Source organism: Primulina tabacum, chromosome 11 (genome assembly GCF_025594145.1).
Source record: "Primulina tabacum isolate GXHZ01 chromosome 11, ASM2559414v2, whole genome shotgun sequence".
Taxonomy (NCBI): domain Eukaryota; kingdom Viridiplantae; phylum Streptophyta; class Magnoliopsida; order Lamiales; family Gesneriaceae; genus Primulina; species Primulina tabacum.
Genome location: NC_134560.1, coordinates 13,932,743 through 13,953,180, shown reverse-complemented (window position 1 = coordinate 13,953,180; position 20,438 = coordinate 13,932,743). Strand labels below are relative to the sequence as shown.

At 40.0% G+C, this 20,438-nt stretch overlaps 1 protein-coding gene across 1 annotated transcript; it reads right to left on the bottom strand.

Moving 5' to 3' along the window:
• Positions 1–1,960: 1,960 nt before the first annotated feature.
• Positions 1,961–18,646, bottom strand: LOC142519349 (UDP-N-acetylmuramoyl-L-alanyl-D-glutamate--2,6-diaminopimelate ligase MurE homolog, chloroplastic). Its single transcript, XM_075622339.1, has 6 exons — positions 16,754–18,646; positions 9,182–9,298; positions 3,342–3,517; positions 2,969–3,114; positions 2,563–2,746; positions 1,961–2,389 (listed from the first exon to the last, which is right to left on the bottom strand). Exons 1-5 carry the CDS (start codon positions 18,588–18,590, stop codon positions 2,728–2,730), a joined length of 2,295 nt encoding a protein of 764 aa, XP_075478454.1. The 5' UTR covers positions 18,591–18,646; the 3' UTR covers positions 1,961–2,389; positions 2,563–2,727.
• Between the last annotated feature and the right edge of the window lie 1,792 nt (positions 18,647–20,438).

Here is a 20,438-nt window from a genome sequence, read left to right as displayed (position 1 = left end):
TTTTTCAAGTCTTCAATTCATAAAGACACTTATCAAACTACGACAAACAAGTGCAAAAAAGTACAACTACTATACCTAGGCTGCGTGTTTTATTTCCTCTCAATGTGTATGATATTCCATACATATATGCTCAGTCAGTTGAAAAAATATTCATCCAAGCTTGGAAATTTATTTTGGATTGGCCGGCGGCACTCCCAAGAGGCAAGATTTCTCATCTCCATTGGTATTTAAGGTACTATCTGCATAGGCCTTTGAGATAAATCATCGATTTCTCCAACTATGTTCCTGCAAAATAAATGGGACCAAGTGATAAATAATGACGTGTTGATCAACAAAACTATGAATGCTCAAATAATAATGCAACATAATAAAGTGAAAAAGAGCATATACTAAGCAGGATGGAAGAAACCAAAAGAATGAAAGTTGGGTGATTTATACATACCCCGTTTCCATCTTCTGAAATCCACCAGACTCTGCCATCTCAATCAGAGCTAATTTATACAGTGCTAACTAATGATTTGCATAAAGGAAGAGCAACTCATGTAGTTGTGTTCTCAATATGAAGATTACAGAAGTTGCACCAGCTATAGGCCAAGCTCTGAATATGCACACCAAGGGAGCCGCTCTGTTGATGTGCAAGCAGTGGGTGTTGCAAGATGTTACTTATCAAACAATAATTCAGACATATTCACAAACACCTTGAGTACAACATGAAATGTCACATTCTACAATGTTCTTGTGATGGATGATTGGGAAAAATGGTGAAATATACCAACCTTGAGAAGGTGTGGCTTGATGTAAAGGAGATTGATAATGGCAATTTTCAGAAACTTTGATTGCATCACAAAGGCGATGTAATCGGCAGTGATATGGGACATGAGATCTCCGTGAGTGGTCGATAATTGTCTCAAAGATCGGTTGTGAAAACCGTGAATAATTGGAGGATTTTGGGGAAAAAAGAGAAAGAAGAAGTTTGGGAAGCAAGGTGTTGTGCACTGCTTTCTTTTCTTTTTTCTCCTCCTCCTCATATATGTCGTATTATGAATTTGGGCCAACTTGTAAATGGGCCAATACAATATATTTGAATTACTAAACATAGCCAAATTGGCTACGGGGCATTTGTCACAACTAAAATCTAGTAAATCTCATCAGACATGAAGGCGCAAATGTTGCTAAGTCTAGGAGAGATATAATTGATCTGAGAAAAATTATGATGGAGGAGTTGATCCACGATGCATCATGGATGACCGTGGAATGTGGTTGGAACTGCTCAGTGGAGTGTAAAAAAAAACAGAAAGAAGAATCAAAATAGGGACATGACAAACATTCAACAAGGCAGCAACAAAGCTTGTTCAATTCATTTCTATATTTTATCTACATATTTTCCAATTTGAAGGATCTTAGTTTCTTTAGATTTTGGCATATTCCTCCAATTTTCTTGTAAAAATGTCGTTCATGTTCATAACAACATAATTAAATTTGATGTTGTTCATGGATTTTCTCTACAATTTCATTATATTCCTCAGTTTATATTTTCGCTTTGAAGCCATACCGAAGGAATCAAAACTAACGATCGAATCGGGACACACAACGTTTGAAAAAAAAAAATCGGACCATTTCATATTTGGCATGATTACGTGCCTAGCACGCCCAGCGAGTTTCGTGAAAAATAGAGTTATTTTCTCTCTTTATGACAAAGTTACTCGAGTGATCAACTTCTATCAAAAATAGCTTCATAGCTTGTTAACCCAAGCATTAAAAACTCTTTTATAAAATCTCTAACCTATCTTGATACACATTGTCACATTTCCGAACTTAATGGCGACAACCAAAAGAATTGGATAAAAGATACTTCCTTCGGTTACGGTAGTTGGACTTGGACATTATTTATATGTCATAAAGAAAGACAAACCACCTCGTGTTTCCGAAACCAAACTTCTTGATGATGTTGATCTATATAAAAAAATTGGAACAATTTAATTACGTTTGTGTGGTATTCATAAACAAGATTTCTGCTGGTCATCATGGCATAAATATGTTAAAAGGCCTAAAGTAATTGACCAACAATTTACAAGTTCAGACAGAACCCTTTCTACCATCCTAATTAAGAAATTTTTGCCATTAAGACTTGCTAATAGATGAGATGTGCAAGAGCACATGATGAGAGAGATCACAGTTCGACTCAAAGACACGCACCATTTACATTGAGCTTTATCTTTGATCTATAGCTATAGCCCTTGAAAACATCATTAGATCAAAAATTTCTGAAAATGCTTAGCTGATGGACCACCACCAATTCACATTAACATAAATGATACACATTCCCACAAAAATTTGGCAAATCCCGGTCCAATGATGAGCGAGATACAAGATTTACAGCAACACACATCTGCAAAAATAGATAAAAAGGCATAAGCCTACGTTTTCTAGGTTACTGCAAGATGGTATGCACAATCTCAAAGGTTTCGACGGCTGAAAAGTAAAAGAAAGAGAAAAAATAACCTAAGCTTAGAAAGACACCAAGGAATTCAAGAAAATAAGATAGTGATATCGATTGCATACCTGAAAGTGAAAAGGCCCCATTTTAGATTGAGGTTTTGCTCAAATTTCCACAAAACAAGGCTGTTCTAACAAACGTGGTCTTTTCTGGAAGCGCATTGGTTTCATGCTAGTTTGCCATTATAGCTCTCTATCATCATCTGGTCCGAACAATTGAGGGATAGATGACTAATGGCTCTCGGGTAACCTGTGGCACAGCAGACACACAGTAACACGCATTCAGCACTTGATCTTTCATATTGACATTATTTCAAATCGCATGTTGCCACATTCAAATGCTACATCGTTATAATCTACTGCATTTTTGTTTCTTTCTTCTTGATTTATGAGTTGGAAGTGAAACACGTCGTCCTATAAGAAGAGTAACATTCACAAAATGTGCAGGCAGCATTTGATGTATATAACATACCTCCATGGGAATTCACTTGTATCAATTCCAGCTCGGTGAAGCTCGTCAACGTACTGCAATGCCTCCCGGCATTCCTCCCTATCATCAAAGAAGTCCTTCTTTGAACCTAGTATCTGATATGTTTCATGGCCTTTACCAGCAACCACCTGCACAGGAAAAATCATAATAAATGGAGGATTGGCAAGAACGAGTATGCCTAATACATAAGCTAAACTTTCTAAATAAATCAAGAGGGCTAATCTCTGCTCCACATTTTTTCCCAGGCTTTCATCTAAGACAAGGATATCAGGCCTATATTTTCTTTTCACAAAAAAATATGCACGCATAAAATGCGAAACATTAAGTGGAACAAACATAATGCACTTAAACGTACCACCATATCGCCTTCCTCGCCCATTGCAACAGCACATCGTACAGCTACTAGTCTAATATCATGTAGAAACAGTCTATGGCCATTAGGAAGAGGTGGATAATAATCATTTTCTCCATATTTCAAGTAATCTTGCATTGTCCAGCCTACACCGGCCAGCATGTCATCCAAGATGTCCACTGATATGAAATTAAACCAGCCATCGTCAAATAAAAACTTTTACACAAACGGTAAAAGAGATGTGACAAAAACACTATATTATCAGTTGTATGGCTACAAAAAAAATTTCTTCTCCTATAATCTATCGAGTGAGTTGGGAGTGAGAATCTTCCGAATGAATAAGGGAGAGGTGAATTTTTGTCTAAAGGTGTTAAAGAATTTGCATCAACTAATGGATAATAAAATTTACATCAACTAATGGATAATAGTCACTTAAAACAAATGAGCGATGCCAAACACTTCGACATTTTATGTGAAGAAATAAGTTCTTGTTCAGATATGTGGCATTAGCCCATTGTCCACAAAGTTGTTTACATATTTATTTACTTTTTCCCCTAGGATGGAGCTATACAAAAGGAGATGTCCTATAATGAATACATTGTCCTAAATAAATTCAACTTTCGTTCGAAATTTTGAACAAATTATTTAAGAAACTAAAAGCACTAGAACAGGAGATGATAATTTTTGATTCATTCATAAAAAAAAATTAAGATACAGACTTATCTATTTATATTGTAGGTTACAAGAGATAAAAAAGGAAAGAATAAAACTAATTAATCACATCCTAAAATATTGCAATCACTCTAACAATTAGCCTAAGATTTCTCTAGACCTAAACTATTGCAATTATTCTAGCCTAAGATTTCTCTAGACCTAAACTATTGCAATTATTCTAACAATTAGCCTAAGATTTCTCTAGACTGCGTCAACACTCCCCCTCAAGCTGGATGGTAAATGTTGTACATCCCAAGCTTGTCAATCAGTCTTTCGAACATAGGCTTGAACAAAGCCTTTGTTAAGATATCAGCAGTTTGTTGCGACGTAGGAATATAGGACACTTCAAGTATCCCCTTATCAATCTTCTCCTTTATGAAATGCCGATCAATTTCAACGTGTTTGGTACGATCAAGGTGAACCGGGTTGTGAGTAATAGCTATGGCACCTTTCTTGTCGCATAGGATAAGCATAGGGCTCTTTTTCTCTATTCTCAGTTCTTCCAATAACAGTTTGATCCAAAGAGCTTCACAAATTCCAAGAGCCGCTGATCGAAGTTCTGCCTCCGCGCTACTTCGTGCAACAACTGATTGCTTCTTGCTGCGCCAAGTAACCAGATTTCCAAAGACAAAGGAGCAATAACCAGACGTGGAGCGTCGATCATTTGGGCATCCAGCCCAATCGGCATCAACAAAGACTTCAACACACCTCTTTTCTTGCTTTCTGAACATGAGACCACGGCCCGGAGTGCCCTTTAAGTACCGTAATATCCTGATTGCAGCATCAAGATGACATTGGTATGGTGAGTGCATAAATTGACTAATGCAACTCACGGGGAAGGAAATATCCGGCCGGGTGTGCGAGAGGTATATCAATCTGCCGACTAACCGTTGAAATCTCCCCCTGTCGACAGGTGTATCATCTGGTTTGGCCTCGAGTTTGATGTTAGGATCCATGGGGGTATCGGCCGGTCTACAACCCATCAATCCGGTATCATTGAGTAAGTTAATGACGTACTGTCGCTGTGAAACAAAGATTCCAGCCTTGCTTCTAGCTACCTCCATTCCGAGAAAGTATCTCAAGTGACCGAGGTCTTTCATTTCAAAAGAAGTGGCCAATTTCTTCTTAATTCGCTCTATTTCAGCCACGTCATTCCCGGTGATTATAATATCATCAACATATACAATAAGAATAGCAATCTTATCCTTGACCCGATGATAGAACAATGTATGATCACAATGAGCCTGTTTGTACCCGAGAAGATGAACAGTGGTGGAAAATCTGTCGAACCAAGCTTTCGGAGACTGTTTCAAACCGTAGAGAGCTTTCTTTAGCCGGCAAACCTTGTCGTTATTTCCCTGATTGTGAAAACCGGGTGGTAGATCCATGTACACCTCCTCAACGAGATCGCCGTTGAGAAACGCGTTCTTGACATCGAGTTGGTGAAGTGGCCAATCCAAGTTTGCTGCGAGAGAAAGCAACACTCGGATAGTGTTGATTTTGGCTACTGGTGCAAATGTCTCTAGGTAGTCGATACCATAGGTCTGCGTGTATCCCTTAGCCACAAGTCGCGCTTTATATCTGTCAACGCTCCCATCACTATTGCACTTGATGGTGAACAGCCATCTACAACCAACCGGTTTCTTGCCATCGGGTTTCGGAACAATCTCCCATGTCCCATTTTTTTCGAGGGCTTTGATCTCGGCAAATACTGCTGTACGCCACTTGTCATCGCGAAGGGCGTCATCAATGGTTGAGGGAACGGTGGAATGTGACAGGTTAGTGACCAGGGCTTGTAGCGGCTGCGACAACTTAGAATGCCCCAAAAAATGTGAAATAGGATGTTGAGTACATATCCGAGTACCTTTGCGGTGGGCGATCGGGATATCCAAATTTGCCAATTCGGTGGTATCCGGATCGGGCGCTGGGTTTGACGGGGGCGATGCAGAAGGTGCAGGTTCGATATTCTTGTGCTTGCGTCTGCTGTAAGTTGCTGCAAAGCGGTCAGTGGTTCCACGAGGAGGATGAGTTGGTGTTACAGAAATTTCAGCGGGTGGACTTGAAGGTGGAATTGGATTTGGAGCAGGAGTAGTAGGCGGATTTTGTGGTATACTGGGTGAAGGCTGCGGATTTTCTGGAATTAAATGTGGCTCCAAGGTGGACGGAAATCCCAAAAATAATTCTGGCTCTAAGGAAGAGGGAGATTCCTGATTTTGTGGGATTTGAGTGTTAAGTTGGGATGGAGTTGGGATTTGTGACTCTTGTATTGGATTCGGTTCCCATAAATATTCCCAAAAAAAATTTTTGGTTCTAGGCGAGGAAGTAGGATCAGGAGCATAATTATGAGTGGAGATGAGAATTGGATTCGGAGTAGGGGGATAGAACGATTGCGATTCAAGAAATGTGACATCCCGTGAAATAAAATATTTTCTTTTGGATGGAGAATAACATCGATAACCCTTTTGTGTAGAAGAATAACCAACAAACATACATTTGTGGCTACGAGGATCCAACTTAGACCTAGAATTATCATGAATATGAACAAACGCCGAACATCCAAACGTACGTAGAGGAAGATCAGTGAATATTTTGGACTTTGGGAATGATTTTCTGAGGGTATTTAATGGTGTTTGGAATTTTAACACCCGAGACGGAAGTCTGTTGATTAGGTAACATGCGGTTAAAATAGCATCCCCCCAATAGATTTTTGGAACATTGTTTGTGAAAAGAAGGGCGCGAGCGACCTCTAAAAGGTGTCGATTTTTTCTTTCGGAAACCCCATTTTGTTGAGGGGTATCAACACATGAACTGTGATGAATAATACCATGTTTTGAAGAAAATTCATTGAGTGATGAATTGAAATACTCGGTGCCATTGTCAGACCGAAGGATTTGTATTTTAGAGTTAAATTGAGTAAGGATCATATTGTAGAACTGTTCAAAAATTTTCAAAACTTCAGATTTGTTAGGAAGGAGAAAAATCCAACAGACACGAGAGTGATCATCAATAAATGTAATAAACCATTTTTTATTAGAAATTGAAGCGACTCGAGACGGACCCCACAAATCACTGTGTATGAGAGAGAATGGCCTAGATTCATGATAAAGATGAATGGGAAAAGGTATGCGAGTATGTTTAGCTATCTGACATACTTCGCATACAAACCTATCACAAGAGTGAAACAACGAAGGAAACAAATGTTTTAAATAAGAAAAACTTAGGTGACCAAGGCGTTGATGAAGTAACATTATTTGTTGGGGACGAGATTGATGTGTAGAATCATGGACCACTTGGCAGCACCGAACAGTAGAATCAGCTCGTAGAAAGTGATATAAACCCGACACCTCAGCAGCACGCCCAATCGTCTTCCCCGAGGCCCGATCCTGAAAAATACACAACTTAGGTGAAAAATTGGCAATACAATCGGAGTCAAGGGTGAGTTTGCTGATCGACAGCAAGTTGTAAGTCAATTGAGGGACAAACAAGACATTCTGTAATATCATACGGGGACTCAACGAAACAGTGCCAATACCAAGAACAGGAGAAATTGAACCATCTGCCAAAGTTACTGATCTAGATCTTTGGCATGGTTGATATGATGAGAAAAGGGTGCGAACTCCGGACATGTGTTCGGATGCACCTGAATCAATAATCCAACACTCACCAGAGTTACCAGGGTCGGTAACAGAGGAAGAAGTACCGTGCGCCATCAGTGAAGTCGAGGTGGAAAGGAACTGGCCAAGTTGATTGAGTTGTGCTTGAGAGAATGTTGCAGCGGATGATGGTGTGTTGTTGTCGACTTTCACCGGTACGGCTGGCTTGGTGGACTCGGCGTTACGCTGGCTGCGTGGCACCCAGTCAGCTGGCTTGCCGTGGAGCTTCCAACATGTGGCTTTAGTATGATGAGGTCGGTTGCAATGTTCACACCACAGCTGCGGTTTGCGGGATCCTCGAGCGGCCATGGCAGAGGCATCATGATTGGTGGCAACGGGTATGGTAGCTTCACCGAGCATAATTCGTTTCCTCTGTTCTTCTCGACGGACTTCGGAGAAAATGGTATCAAGGCTCGGTAATGGCTTGATACTCAGAATCCGTCCACGAGCATCATCCAGGGATGGATGTAGGCCGGTGAGGAAGTCATAGGTTCTTTCTTTGGCGAGCAATTTTTGGTAGATCTCACAGTTGGCAGCATCGGTCCACTCAGGTTGAGTGAAGAGATCGAGTTCTTGCCACAGTTTTGTTAGCGAAACGAAGTACTGAGTTACAGTACCATCGTCTTGTCGCAGATTACGAGAGCGAGTCCGGAGGTCGAACATCTGATTCGAGTCTTCAAGATCTGAGTAGGCTAAGGCAACAGCGTCCCAAATAGCCTTTGCTGTTGGGTAATGGAGGTAGATCTCTGCAATGGAGTCGTCCATAGAGTGAAGAAGCCAGGCCATAACCATGGAATTCTGAATATCCCACGCTGCAAACGAAGGATCAGATTGGTTTGGTGTCGAAATGGAACCATCAAGGTATCCAAATCGTCCTTTCCCGCGGATAATGAGTTGGACGGAACGAGACCACTGTAAGTAGTTCCGGCCACTGAGTTTAAAGCTGGTAATTTGGAATGGAAGGGAGTTATCAGAGGCACTGAGAACAGGTTGCATCTCTGATTTTTCCATAGATGAAAAAATATTCAAAAAAGGCTTTTATTGCTCTGATACCATAAAAGCACTAGAACAGGAGATGATAATTTTTGATTCATTCATAAAAAAAAATTAAGATACAGACTTATCTATTTATATTGTAGGTTACAAGAGATAAAAAAGGAAAGAATAAAACTAATTAATCACATCCTAAAATATTGCAATCACTCTAACAATTAGCCTAAGATTTCTCTAGACCTAAACTATTGCAATTATTCTAGCCTAAGATTTCTCTAGACCTAAACTATTGCAATTATTCTAACAATTAGCCTAAGATTTCTCTAGACTGCGTCAACAGAAACATTTCAGTTTGTGAACAAACTTGCGTTCTTGCGCAGAGTACAGAAGAAAAAACAATAGAAAAAATACCACAGAATGAGAAAATAAAGGTTGTAACTAGATCTTGGAACCAGTAGATGAATATATCATAGATACACTTACAAGGATCTTCATTTTTTGGATTGTCCGATGTCAAAATAGTAATATCACTTTTATCTGTTGCGATCTTTGTCATCGTTGGCCTTTTCCCTCTGTCAGTCTCGCCAGGACAACCAAAAACTTGAGAAACCATAAGACTGGGTTAGACAAAAGAAGAATCAACTTAATCAACATCGAATGCATTTTACTTGCCGTCGATATCAACACAGAACCAAACTTTCAAATTAAGAACAAAATATGGATAATGCCCCCTAGGGCAAGAAAGATATCCATAAAAGAATATATTTCTATTATTTCCCTAGAAATGTTAACTACAATCACTCTGAAGCTGAATACCGAAAAATAACAAACTCTGTTTATTCCCCCTGCTACATGCATAAAGCCTATCCACTCCTTTTTTAGGACCCTCCTAGTGACAATGTAATGACCCGAATTTTTATATGAATGAAGTAGTAATTAATATATATTTAAAAAATTGTTAATTCGACATTATTAAAGAATTGATTAACTGAGGATTAATATATTGAGATTCACCGAATTTAAAATGGACTACTAAATCGAATTCAGATTATATTATATCGAGAAATACAACTAGACGAATAAGATTATGACACGTGACAGATAAAATCGAGCTCAGATTATATGAACTAGTCCGGATGGAGCCAATAAATTGAAACTGATTTCATTTGTTTCCTACACTGTTTTCCCTCAGCTTCTCTCTCGAGTTCTATCCATATACATTAGGTTTTCAGCCAGTTTCTAGGGCAGTTTAGTGTCGGAAATCTTCGACTCAAAGAGGGGTCAGTGATGCGGGACACGCAGATCGAGACGTCATCATCGGACTGACGACGGACACATGTATAATCCTAAATCCTCAAATAGTGATTTAAAAATCAATAGAAAGAACTTTGAAGCACGTTTATAAATTCTGGATCTGACATGATAGTGATTTCAGTATGTTGGTCTTGTTGTCAGCTTATTTTTGTGAGATACGCGATGTACTGACTGAGATATCCAAGCATAGTATATATGCTTATATGCTGCATATTTATCTATTGCATGATATATGTTATACTACTTTGACATACTATGAATGACATCACGTAGGGCCTGATATCTTTTGAGATATACCTCGTTCATTTGGGTCGCTCAGCCCTTTCATGTTTTGCGGACAGGTTGGCTATCCAGGTTTACAATGTCCGACGGGACCACAGACTCTGATGACTTTGTACAATGTAGGTCTACGTCTTGATGATGAGCATGAGAGCCAAAACATGCCTATGACATATCACAGATTACACACTCAGACGCCTCTAGATTGAGCATTAGATTCTTAACTTGATCATTGATATCCGAGCATAATGCATTTCACATGCATTAAATCGATTTGTATACTCGTACATTCTCGTATTGGGCGATTGTTGCTCATGTACTTGTTTTCATCTTGGACACCCTATTCCACGGGGCAGGTCTTAGGTTGGACATTTCGGACGGCCAGGACAGTGGCTAGAGCAGTTAGGTTTTTGATGGTGATCCGGTAGAGTTTTTATTTGGTTTCGCGTATTATCGTGCATGATTATGAATTCGATATGATTGTATTAACGAATAAGACCGAGATTATCGTTTTGTTTTAATATGGGTTGTTAAGTTATTTGGTTTATGCTACGTAATTGTTGTTATTAAGTTTTAATCATGCATGCTTATTAGTCTGTTCAGTAGTGGCTCGGGTAAGAGTGCTACATTTAGTGGTACCAAGGCATGCAAAGATATTTGGGACATTAGTAATTCCGTTTCGAGAATTTAGAGATTGATTTTGGTTTCCTTTCAGATGTCAGGAGAAAGAAACAGTAACGGAAGTGTGAGACATGGCTGTTATGGCGACGATGAGGCAGACCGAGAACATTGTCGTAGAGATCGTGACTGAAGGCGTCACCGAGAACATGATGAAATGAGATGAAACCGCGTCAACATTATGGATTCCATGAAGATTGGACCTCTACCATTGACAGTAGATGAGAATGCTGATTTTGATGAAGCATGGGTCGTTATCATGAAGCAGTGTTTTCGAGTGCTGCACTATGACGAAGATGAGAAGATGGAGGTATCCGTTTTCATGATCGGAGGAAAAGCTCGGAAATGGTGGAAATCATTTTCTGTCATTCAGGTACAGCATCATGGGCGGATTCGTTGGGAACATTTGCCAACGGCCTTCATCAATCATCACTTCCCGACAGCTCTTTATCAAACGAAGGAGATGGAACTGTTGACCATTGAGCAAGGAGATTTGAGCATTGAGGACTACCAGAAGCGTTTTACGGATCTGTAGCCGTATGCTCGTCACATCAGCGAATATTTTGCAGCAATATATTCGCATTTCTGAATGGTTTGAACCAGGAGATTTTTTATCGAGTTTCTGTATGTGAGGATCCGACTTCGTATGAAGGATTAGTGAATTCGTTGTCGTCTGGCCAGATCAGTATTGTTAGGAGGAAAGCTATGCAAGCTAGCAAGAGTTCTAGTTCGTTGGGACCGAAGGTCAGTCTTTTATTAAGTTTGTATCTTTTTCTTCCGGTTCTGGAGGAGTGCACAGTTTTGGTAGGAAGAAGCTGCAATGTGGCCATTGCAGAGGCAACCGCCAAACGGAGAAATGTCAAAGGGTGACAGGTGTTTGTTTCAATTATGGTGGTTTTGGTCACATGAAGAGGGATTGCTTTAACTTGGAGGATCAAAGTGGAGGCAGGCTCTATGGTAATGTCTCACAGTGGAAAACAGTCTGACGTCACTGTGCTGCAGAAAGGTTTTCCTGCTCAAGGTTTCCGTCGTCGAGGGACATCACAAGGATCTCAGCAACGCCCATGAGTCCAGGGGCAAGTGTTTGCCCTAAACTAAGAGCAAGTCGAGGAGGAAAACGAGAGATTCACTGCATGTAATTTCCTTTTATATATTAACTGACACTGAGACATCGCATTCATTCATACCATCAAGGTTTGTTAAGAAGTATAAACTACCCTATGTGTCATTAGATGTTTTAATCTCGGTGTCTGCACCTATAGGACAAGAGGTTTTAGCTAAGCAAGCAGTCGTAGACTGCTTGTTAGAGTTTTAAGGAAAATACATGTCCGTCATTTGATGATATTGGTCATGGAAGATTTCAATTGTATTTATGGGAATCGATCTATTGACTAAGTATAGAGCAACCGTAGATTGTTATATCTCGATCTTGGTTCTTCTACGGTGTGGGCCAGTAGTGTCTGCTGTAAAGGCACATCGGGCTTTGGCGAAAGGGGAGAAGGAAACTTCATTTATACCGTAGACGTATTGAAGGATGTAATCGACGTGAAGAACATTCTAGTTGTCGATGAATTTCCTGATGCTTTCCGAGATGAAATTCCTGGATTTCTTTAGGAGAGAGAAGTGGAATGTGAGATCGAATTGGTACCTGGAACCGCACCTATCTCCAGAGCGCTTTATAGATTGTCACCATCGAAGATGAAAGAGTTGAAGTAACAATTATAAGATTTTCTTGACATGGGGTACATTAGACCCACTGTTTCTCCTTGGGTAGCACCGGAATTGTTCGTTAAGAAGAAGGATGGGCATAAGCGGCTTTGCATAGATTATCAGCAGTTGAACCGAGTTACAGTAAAGAATAAATACCCGTTACCACGAACAGATGACTTGTTTGGTAAACTACCAGGGACTTCAGTGTACTTGAAGATCGATTTATGCTCTGGATATCATCATCTTCGAGTTCATCAGCGTGATATTCCTAAGACTGCATTTCGTAAAAGGTATTGGTATCACGACTTTTAGTGATGCCGTTTGAATTGACAAATGCTCCAGCAGTGTATATGTATTTGGATGAACCAAGTATTCCAGGAGTACCTTGACAAGTTCGTCATTGTCTTTATTGACGACAGACTGATATACGCCTGTAGTCTTAAAGAGCATGCACAACATTTACGTATTGTGTTGCTAACATTGAGGAATCACCAACTGTATGCTAAGTTGAACAAGTGCGAGTTTTGGCTCGACAAAGTTGTCTTCCTGGGATATGTCATATCCAACTATGGGATATCAGTGGATCCTAGCAAAATCGAAGCAGTGTTGAGTTGGGCACAACCGAAATCAGCTCAAGAAATAGAAAGTTTTCTAGATTTGTCATGTAATTACTGGAGATTCATCGGGGGATTTTCTCAGATTGCCAAGCCATTGACACAACTTACGTGTAAAAATGTACAGTTCGAGTTGACACAGGATTGTGAAAATAGTTTCAATGAACTGCGCCAACATTTGAAAACTACACCAATTTTAGCTTTGCCATCTAGATCAGGAGGATACATTGTGTACACCGATGCATCAATTCGAATTTTAACCCAAAATGATCGTGTGATTGACGATTGAAGAAGCACGAAGAGAATTATCCAGTTCACGATCTAGAATTGGCAGCGATTGTGTTGGTTGAAGATTTAGCGACATTATCTCTGCGTTTAGAGATCACAAGAGCTTGAAATATATCTTCACTCAAGCAAGTTATATATGCGCCAAAGAAGATGGATGGATTTCTAAGGATTATGATAGCGAAATCAAGTACTATCTAGGTTCAGCAAATATCACAGCTGACGTTTTTAGTCGCAAGGTGAGATTATCTGCACTTCAGATAAGTCCCATATCAAGTGCAATCCAAGATTGTTGATCTCTGGGATTTCACTTCTGTCATAAGAAATGAATGGAAAACATTCGATTAACGAGCATTTTATCTGAACCTGCATTGTATGCCAAAATAAGAGAAGGTCGGTCTTCTGACCCAAAGGTTAAAAAGTTAGCTAACGAAGACAACACCTGGTTTCGCGTTTCAAGCTGGTGGAACCTTGTGTCCGTCGTCTGTCAAGGAGAATCGTAGTTTCAAAGGATTTTTATTTGAGAGGCAATATTTTATCTCAAGCCCGCAGGTATAAGGATTTGAAGACCATGTTTTGGTGGAAATATAGAGAAGCGTTAACAAGTTTGTAAATAAGTGTTTGGCTTGTCAGCAAATGAAAGTTGAACATCAACGACAAAGAGGATTACTTCAGAATCTTCATATCCTTGATTGGAAATGGGAGCATGTAACAATGTATTCTGTCACCCATTTGCCGTTGTCTTCCGAGAATTTTGATGTCATTTGGGTAGTTGTCGACCGACTAACAAAGTAAGCACATTTCATTTCGTACAGTCAAGGGAATATAGTTTTGATCGCATGTCAAGACAATACATCCAAGAGATTCTTAAATATCATGGTGTGCCAACAAGTACAGTCAGTGACAGAGGCCCACGTTTTGACCAAATGGAATTGACCAAGAAGAGAATTAAAACTAAACAAGATTGTCATGCGAGTTGCGCAAATACCAAAAGTAGACTCCTACAATTTCAGGGAAACAATATTCCTTGAAGTTTTACCATTCCCCAGGTGATGATATTTGGGAAAATTAGACCCCAATTCCCCAGGTGATGATATTTGGGAAAATTAGACCCAAGATTCATCGGACCTTTCGAGATCTCGGAATGTGTTGGAAATTTGGCATATCGATTGGCGTTACCATCATGTATGTCCAGCATTCACATTGTCTTTCATGTATCGTTGCGACGAAGGTATGTAATAGATAAATCGCATGTTCTTGACCAGACTGATGTTCAACTTGAATTAGGTCGAGCAGCCGCTCATAATTCTGCGTAGGAAAGAGAAAAAACTCAAACAATTCGATCTAATTTGTTCTAGTGCAATGACAAAGCCGAGGTACCGCAGAGGCACCTTTGGAGTTAAAGAGCCTTATGAGTATCCGTATTTGTTTTGAGTTATATCGTCGTAATCATCAGTTGTATGTTATTCAGTTGCATATGTCCTTCAATTCTGATTTCGAGGACGAAATATTTGTAAGGAGGGGAGGATGTAATGACCCGAATCTTTATTTGAATGGAGTACTAATTAAAACATGATTAAAGAGTTAATAATTAAACATTATTAAGAAACAGATTAATTGAGGATCAACATGTTAAGATCCACCGAATTTAAAATGCACCACAAAATCTACTTCAGATTACATTATTCCTATAAATCCAACTAGAGGCATGAGATTATAACACGTGACAGATAAGATTGAGTTCGAATTTTCTGAAATAGTCTAGACACAGCATATAAATAGAAGTTGATTTCATTTGTTTCTTACAAAACTTTCCCTCAGCTTCTCTCTCTCGAGTTCTAGCCATATACCTTTGGTTTTTAGCCAGTTTCTATGGCAGTTTAGTATCGAGAAGCTTCGAACCTCATGTCGAAGCAAGGTGGGGTCGGTGACCCGGGACACGCAGATTGAGACGTCATCAGCGGGCTAACGACGAATCCATGTATAATCCTAAAGCCTTAAATAATGATTTAAGGATCAATAGGAAGAACTTTGAAACATGTTTAGTAATTTGGATCTGACATTATAGTGATTTCAGTATGTTGGCATTGTCTAGGTTCAGACGAGTAGACTTTCTGTCAGATTGTTTTATTGAGGAACGTAATGTACTAACTGAGATATCCAAGCGTAGAATACACACTTATATGCTACATATTTATCTGTTGCACGATAACTGTTTTACTGTTTTGACATATTATGCATGACTTATCATGTTAGGCCCGATATCTTTTGAGATATACCTCGTTTGTTTGGGCCACTTAGCCATGTTCTGTTTTATGGACGGTTAGGTATCGAGAGCTACAATGTCCGACGGGACCCGCAGGCTCTGATGACCCTAGACATTGTCGGTCCACGTCTTGATGATGAGTGTGAAAGCCAAAACATGCTTATGAGAGACCAAAGATTATACACTTAGGCCCCTCTAGAATGAGCATTCTTGACTTGATCCTTGATATTCGAGCATACTGCATTTCACATGCATCATATCGGTTTGTATACTTTACATTCTCGTACTGGGCGACTGTAGCTCACGTCCTTGTTTTCATCTTGGACACTTCATTCCACGGAGCAGGTCTTAGTTTGGACGGTTTGGACGGCCAAGACAGTAGCTAGAGCAGTTGGCTTTTTGGCGGTGATCTAGTTGAGGTTTTTATTTGGTTTCTCGTATTTTTATGAATTCGATATGGTTGTATTAACTATTAAAACTGAGATTATTGATCTGTTTTCGTTGCGTTGTAATTGTTTAATTGTTGAGATTAAGTTTTAAGCATGCATGCTTATTAGTTTGTTTGGTAGCGGCTCGGGTAAGGATGCTACCAAAAAACTTTTAATAAAGGAGGCTTTGACCTCATTCCACTTTACCATATTTCATTATTTCTTGTCTTGGCCCAATTCTTCAAATCCTCAACCTCAACCTTTATCACAATAAAACATAAAATCTTCATTTGATGTTTCAGTGCACTCAACTTTCTTAACTAGCACCAGGTCAAAACTGTTTGAGAAAGGATATATGAGTTTGAAGAAAAAATGATGGCAAATCGACCAAAACACTTCCAGACTACTGAGAAACAACAAACTTCGATGCATTCCAACTGAAAGACATCTTTAGAAAGTGAAAAGGTTATGAATCTCATACCGGTTATAATTCGCCTAGGGGAAAGTTCTCTAACATAATCAAGAAGTCTAGACAAAGCACCAGGAGTTTGTGCATGGTCGACAATCACTCCAAAAGCCTGTTCCTCATCTATCAACTCACACCTGCCTGGCACTGCATCAACCTCTTCAATCCCTCGTACAATATCCTCCAAAGGAGCCCCAACCGCAATCCCAACAGAAACAGCTGCAAGCATGTTATAAATATTATGCCTTCCAAGTAGCCCTGACGAAATTTCCAATATACCTTGAGGTGTATTAACTAGAACTTGTGTCTCAAACAATGACAATTCAAACTTTAGAGGATGTACATCAGCATTCTTATTCTCCATCGCAAAGGTCACGACGGGTACCTCAGGATTCCCTTGTGAGATAAAGAAAGTTGCATTTGGATCATCAATATTTACTATCTTGCGATGGCGTTCTGGATCAACCATCCTTGAAAAAAGCTTGGCCATGGCATCTCTGTACTCCTCCACCGTCCCATCACAATCCAAATGGTCCCTTGTCAAGTTAGTGAAAACTGCAATGTCAAAGTCAACCTCGTCACACCGTCCCAGGGCCAGTTCATGAGAAGAAGCCTCCATGACCAGCGCCTCTGCGCCATTGTGTAACATTTTCGCCATCAACCTCTGGATCAAAACTGAATCCATTGTAGCCTTAGTTGACTCCAGCTTGTTGTTTCCATGAACATAATTTGCCACCATGCTCAACATTCCTGTCCTCAATCCCATTGCCTCGTACACCCCTTTGATTAAATACGAAGTTGTTGTCTTCCCATTTGTCCCAGTGATCCCAATGACATACATGCTCTTTGAAGGATACCTGAAAAAAGAAGATGCTAAATTAGCTAATACAGCATCTGTATCCTCCACCATTACCAGTGCCTTACATCCCAAAGTCTCTCCTATATCCATCTCCTTACTCGCCACAACTGCGACAGCACCTCTCTTATCTGCTTCCGACAAATACAGATGCCCATCAGTTTTCTTCCCGACACGACAGACAAATAAATCTCCACTCTCAACAAGGCGAGAATCATGTGAAATCCCACTAATTTCCACCTCCAAATCACCAGACACCAATATAGGAACAACTTTACTATCATCCAACAGTTCAGCTAAGCTCATCTTAAACTTAGGTTCAACAATCCTAGTCTTGGTCTTTCCAAAATCATCCAAATCAATATCAAATGAAGATAAATTGCTCGAAAAGTCACCATCAGCCACCTCAAAATCCAAACTTTCCTCATTTTCCTCCACGCTTTCAACATCAGAAACCTCGGTCATCCCTTGAAGCTCACTAATCTCCTCCAAATCAACAACTTCCTCCGGCTCCAACTCGTCCACACTCTCAACTTCGGGCACGGGCTCTTTCTTTGGGGCTGGCTTAATCAACCCCTTCTTGATAAATTCTTGGCGTTTCAACGCAATAGCCTTATCAATCTCCCCAAAAAGATCATCCCCAGAATAATCATTGCTAAGAGAAGCGGGATTATCCTCTGTCTCCTCAAGGGCTTTGAGGAAAATGGGCTGATCTTTTTTGTACTCTTCTTCTTGAACCTTGCGAGCACGGGCCGCCTGGCGTTGGATTTGCTGAAACTTGTTGATGCCGTGCATGGAGTCCTCAGCAGCTTCAGGTGGGTCATCGTCAGATGAGGTGGGGTAGTATTTGCCATCAGGGCCTATGGCGGAAACGGTGGAGAGAACGGGTGGTTTAAGGAGGAGGATGTGGTGGTTGATGGAGTTGGATGTGAGCTTAGGAGAGAAGCAGGGCCATGGTGGTGGGAAAGGCCGCAGAGAAAGAAACGCAAACGCCATGGTTTTAGTGTGGAGCTTTGGTAAAGGCAGAGCACTGGATAAAGGGTGTTCATTGTACATTGAAGGCAAACGAAACGACGTCGGGTTGAAGATATATATATTTTTTAAAAAAATTAAAAAGAATATTATAAAAAAAATTATACTTTATTCTTTTCCGCAATTGAATCATAGTTTTGAATAATTCAGTTAATTTTAACTTAAATTTAAGTAAGATTTTGAATCTCAATTATATTAAACTTTTCAGTAATCAAGCCATGACATTAAGTACTTGACTAATGCCGTTTGTAGCAAAAATTGTATTAAAAATATGAATAAAACATTAAGTTGGAATATGCAATGAAATATAATTCAAAAATAATAATTAGAAAACAATTAAAGCATCTATTGGCTCTAGAGATAAAATGATAAATTAAAAAATAAAGATAACTGTTGTGCCTAAAAAATAGTTAAAAAGCCCAACAGATGAAGCCCAAATGATGAAGCCCAATGTAGTTGCAGTTGGCCCAGCGGAAGAACGTTGCTGCCAGTTACGGTCAGTACCCAAGGTGGAAGATCGTGGCAGATCGTGGGGTGATCGTGGAGAGGAGAAACTGATGTGCGGAATGTGACAAAATGGAGGGAAAGGAATCAGAGAAAACTCTCGACAAAATTCACAAAAAATCAATAGCAAACTCTCTGCAGAATTTCTCTCATTTGGCTGTTTGTTTACTTCCATTCCTAGTAATCTTCTTCTATAGATTTTAGTATGTCCATCCACATTTTATGTAAAAACTTTGTTCGAATTTATAACAGCATAATGAACGTTGATGTTGTTTATGAATTTCTCCTTTAATTTCATTATACTCGTCATTTCGTGTTCATATTTTGGAGTCATTTCGAGGGAATTATAACCAACGATCAAATCGAGACTCGCAACGCTTGGTAAACGGAGTCAGATCATTCACAAACTTGGCACAAACACGTGCCTAGCACGCCCGCAATTTTCGAGACAAACAAGTTGGCACGCCCAGTGGGACACAATGCCTCCAAAGCGTACTGAGAAGAGTGAAGGAATTCCCCCATCACAGGGGAAAATTCATCGCTCACAAAAAAATTTTCAGGAAACTGATGCAGATGGAAGGACTGTTGAGAGACTCGTACATCAGTTTGAAGAGGAGACTATGAAGGAAGGAGTTGTCGTTTCTGGTGGCGATGGACCTTCAACCAACTTCATGTTGAACATGGAAAAGAATATCCGCAGTGACCTCAGAGAGATGACACAAGCTTTCGCTACTATGATGATGGAATTTGTGGCAGAAGTGAAGGAATGGAGAAAGTCTACAAAAGGAGAGGGTGTTACACCAGAAAATGAGAAACTTCAAGAAACTGACGTTAAACTGTTGAAAGATCAAGGCCAAGGATCAGAGATTCCTCAAGCAGGTGAAAATTGCCGCTTGGGAGAAGCACTGATTCCTGAATCTGCTAGGGAAGGCAGGTACACTCCTCCGCACAAAAGGGATGAGGAATTGGGGTTCAAATTCCAAAATTGCGGTAACAGTAAGCAAATGGTTGGTAATATGTTTTCTGTGACGTCTCCTAACTTACATCCAGGGATATATGGTGATAGGGGAATGCGTGGATATTCAGTGCCAGGTTCGGGGAATAACACTCGGGGGGCATTCTATTCTCCTCACCAGTTACGACAAAATCCAGTGTTGGATTTTGAGATGGTACGTGATGTTATTCAAGAGTTGTATGGCCCAGGAGTGAGGCCAATCAACCGACCAGAATTCCATAAACCGTATCCTGATGTTGTGGATCGTGACAACCCTTATCCAAGAGGATACCGCATTCCGGACTTCACGTTGT

Bases quoted from the DNA above. Each gene is read 5' to 3' on its own strand.
- LOC142519349 (XM_075622339.1), bottom strand. From the start codon at position 18,590: ATGGCGTTTGCGTTTCTTTCTCTGCGGCCTTTCCCACCACCATGGCCC. The intron at 3,518-9,181 runs GTAAGTGTATCT...ATTTCATATCAG, and splicing joins TCCAAAAAATGAAGATCCTT to TGGACATCTTGGATGACATG. The intron at 3,115-3,341 runs GTACGTTTAAGT...TTTCCTGTGCAG, and splicing joins GCGAGGAAGGCGATATGGTG to GTGGTTGCTGGTAAAGGCCA.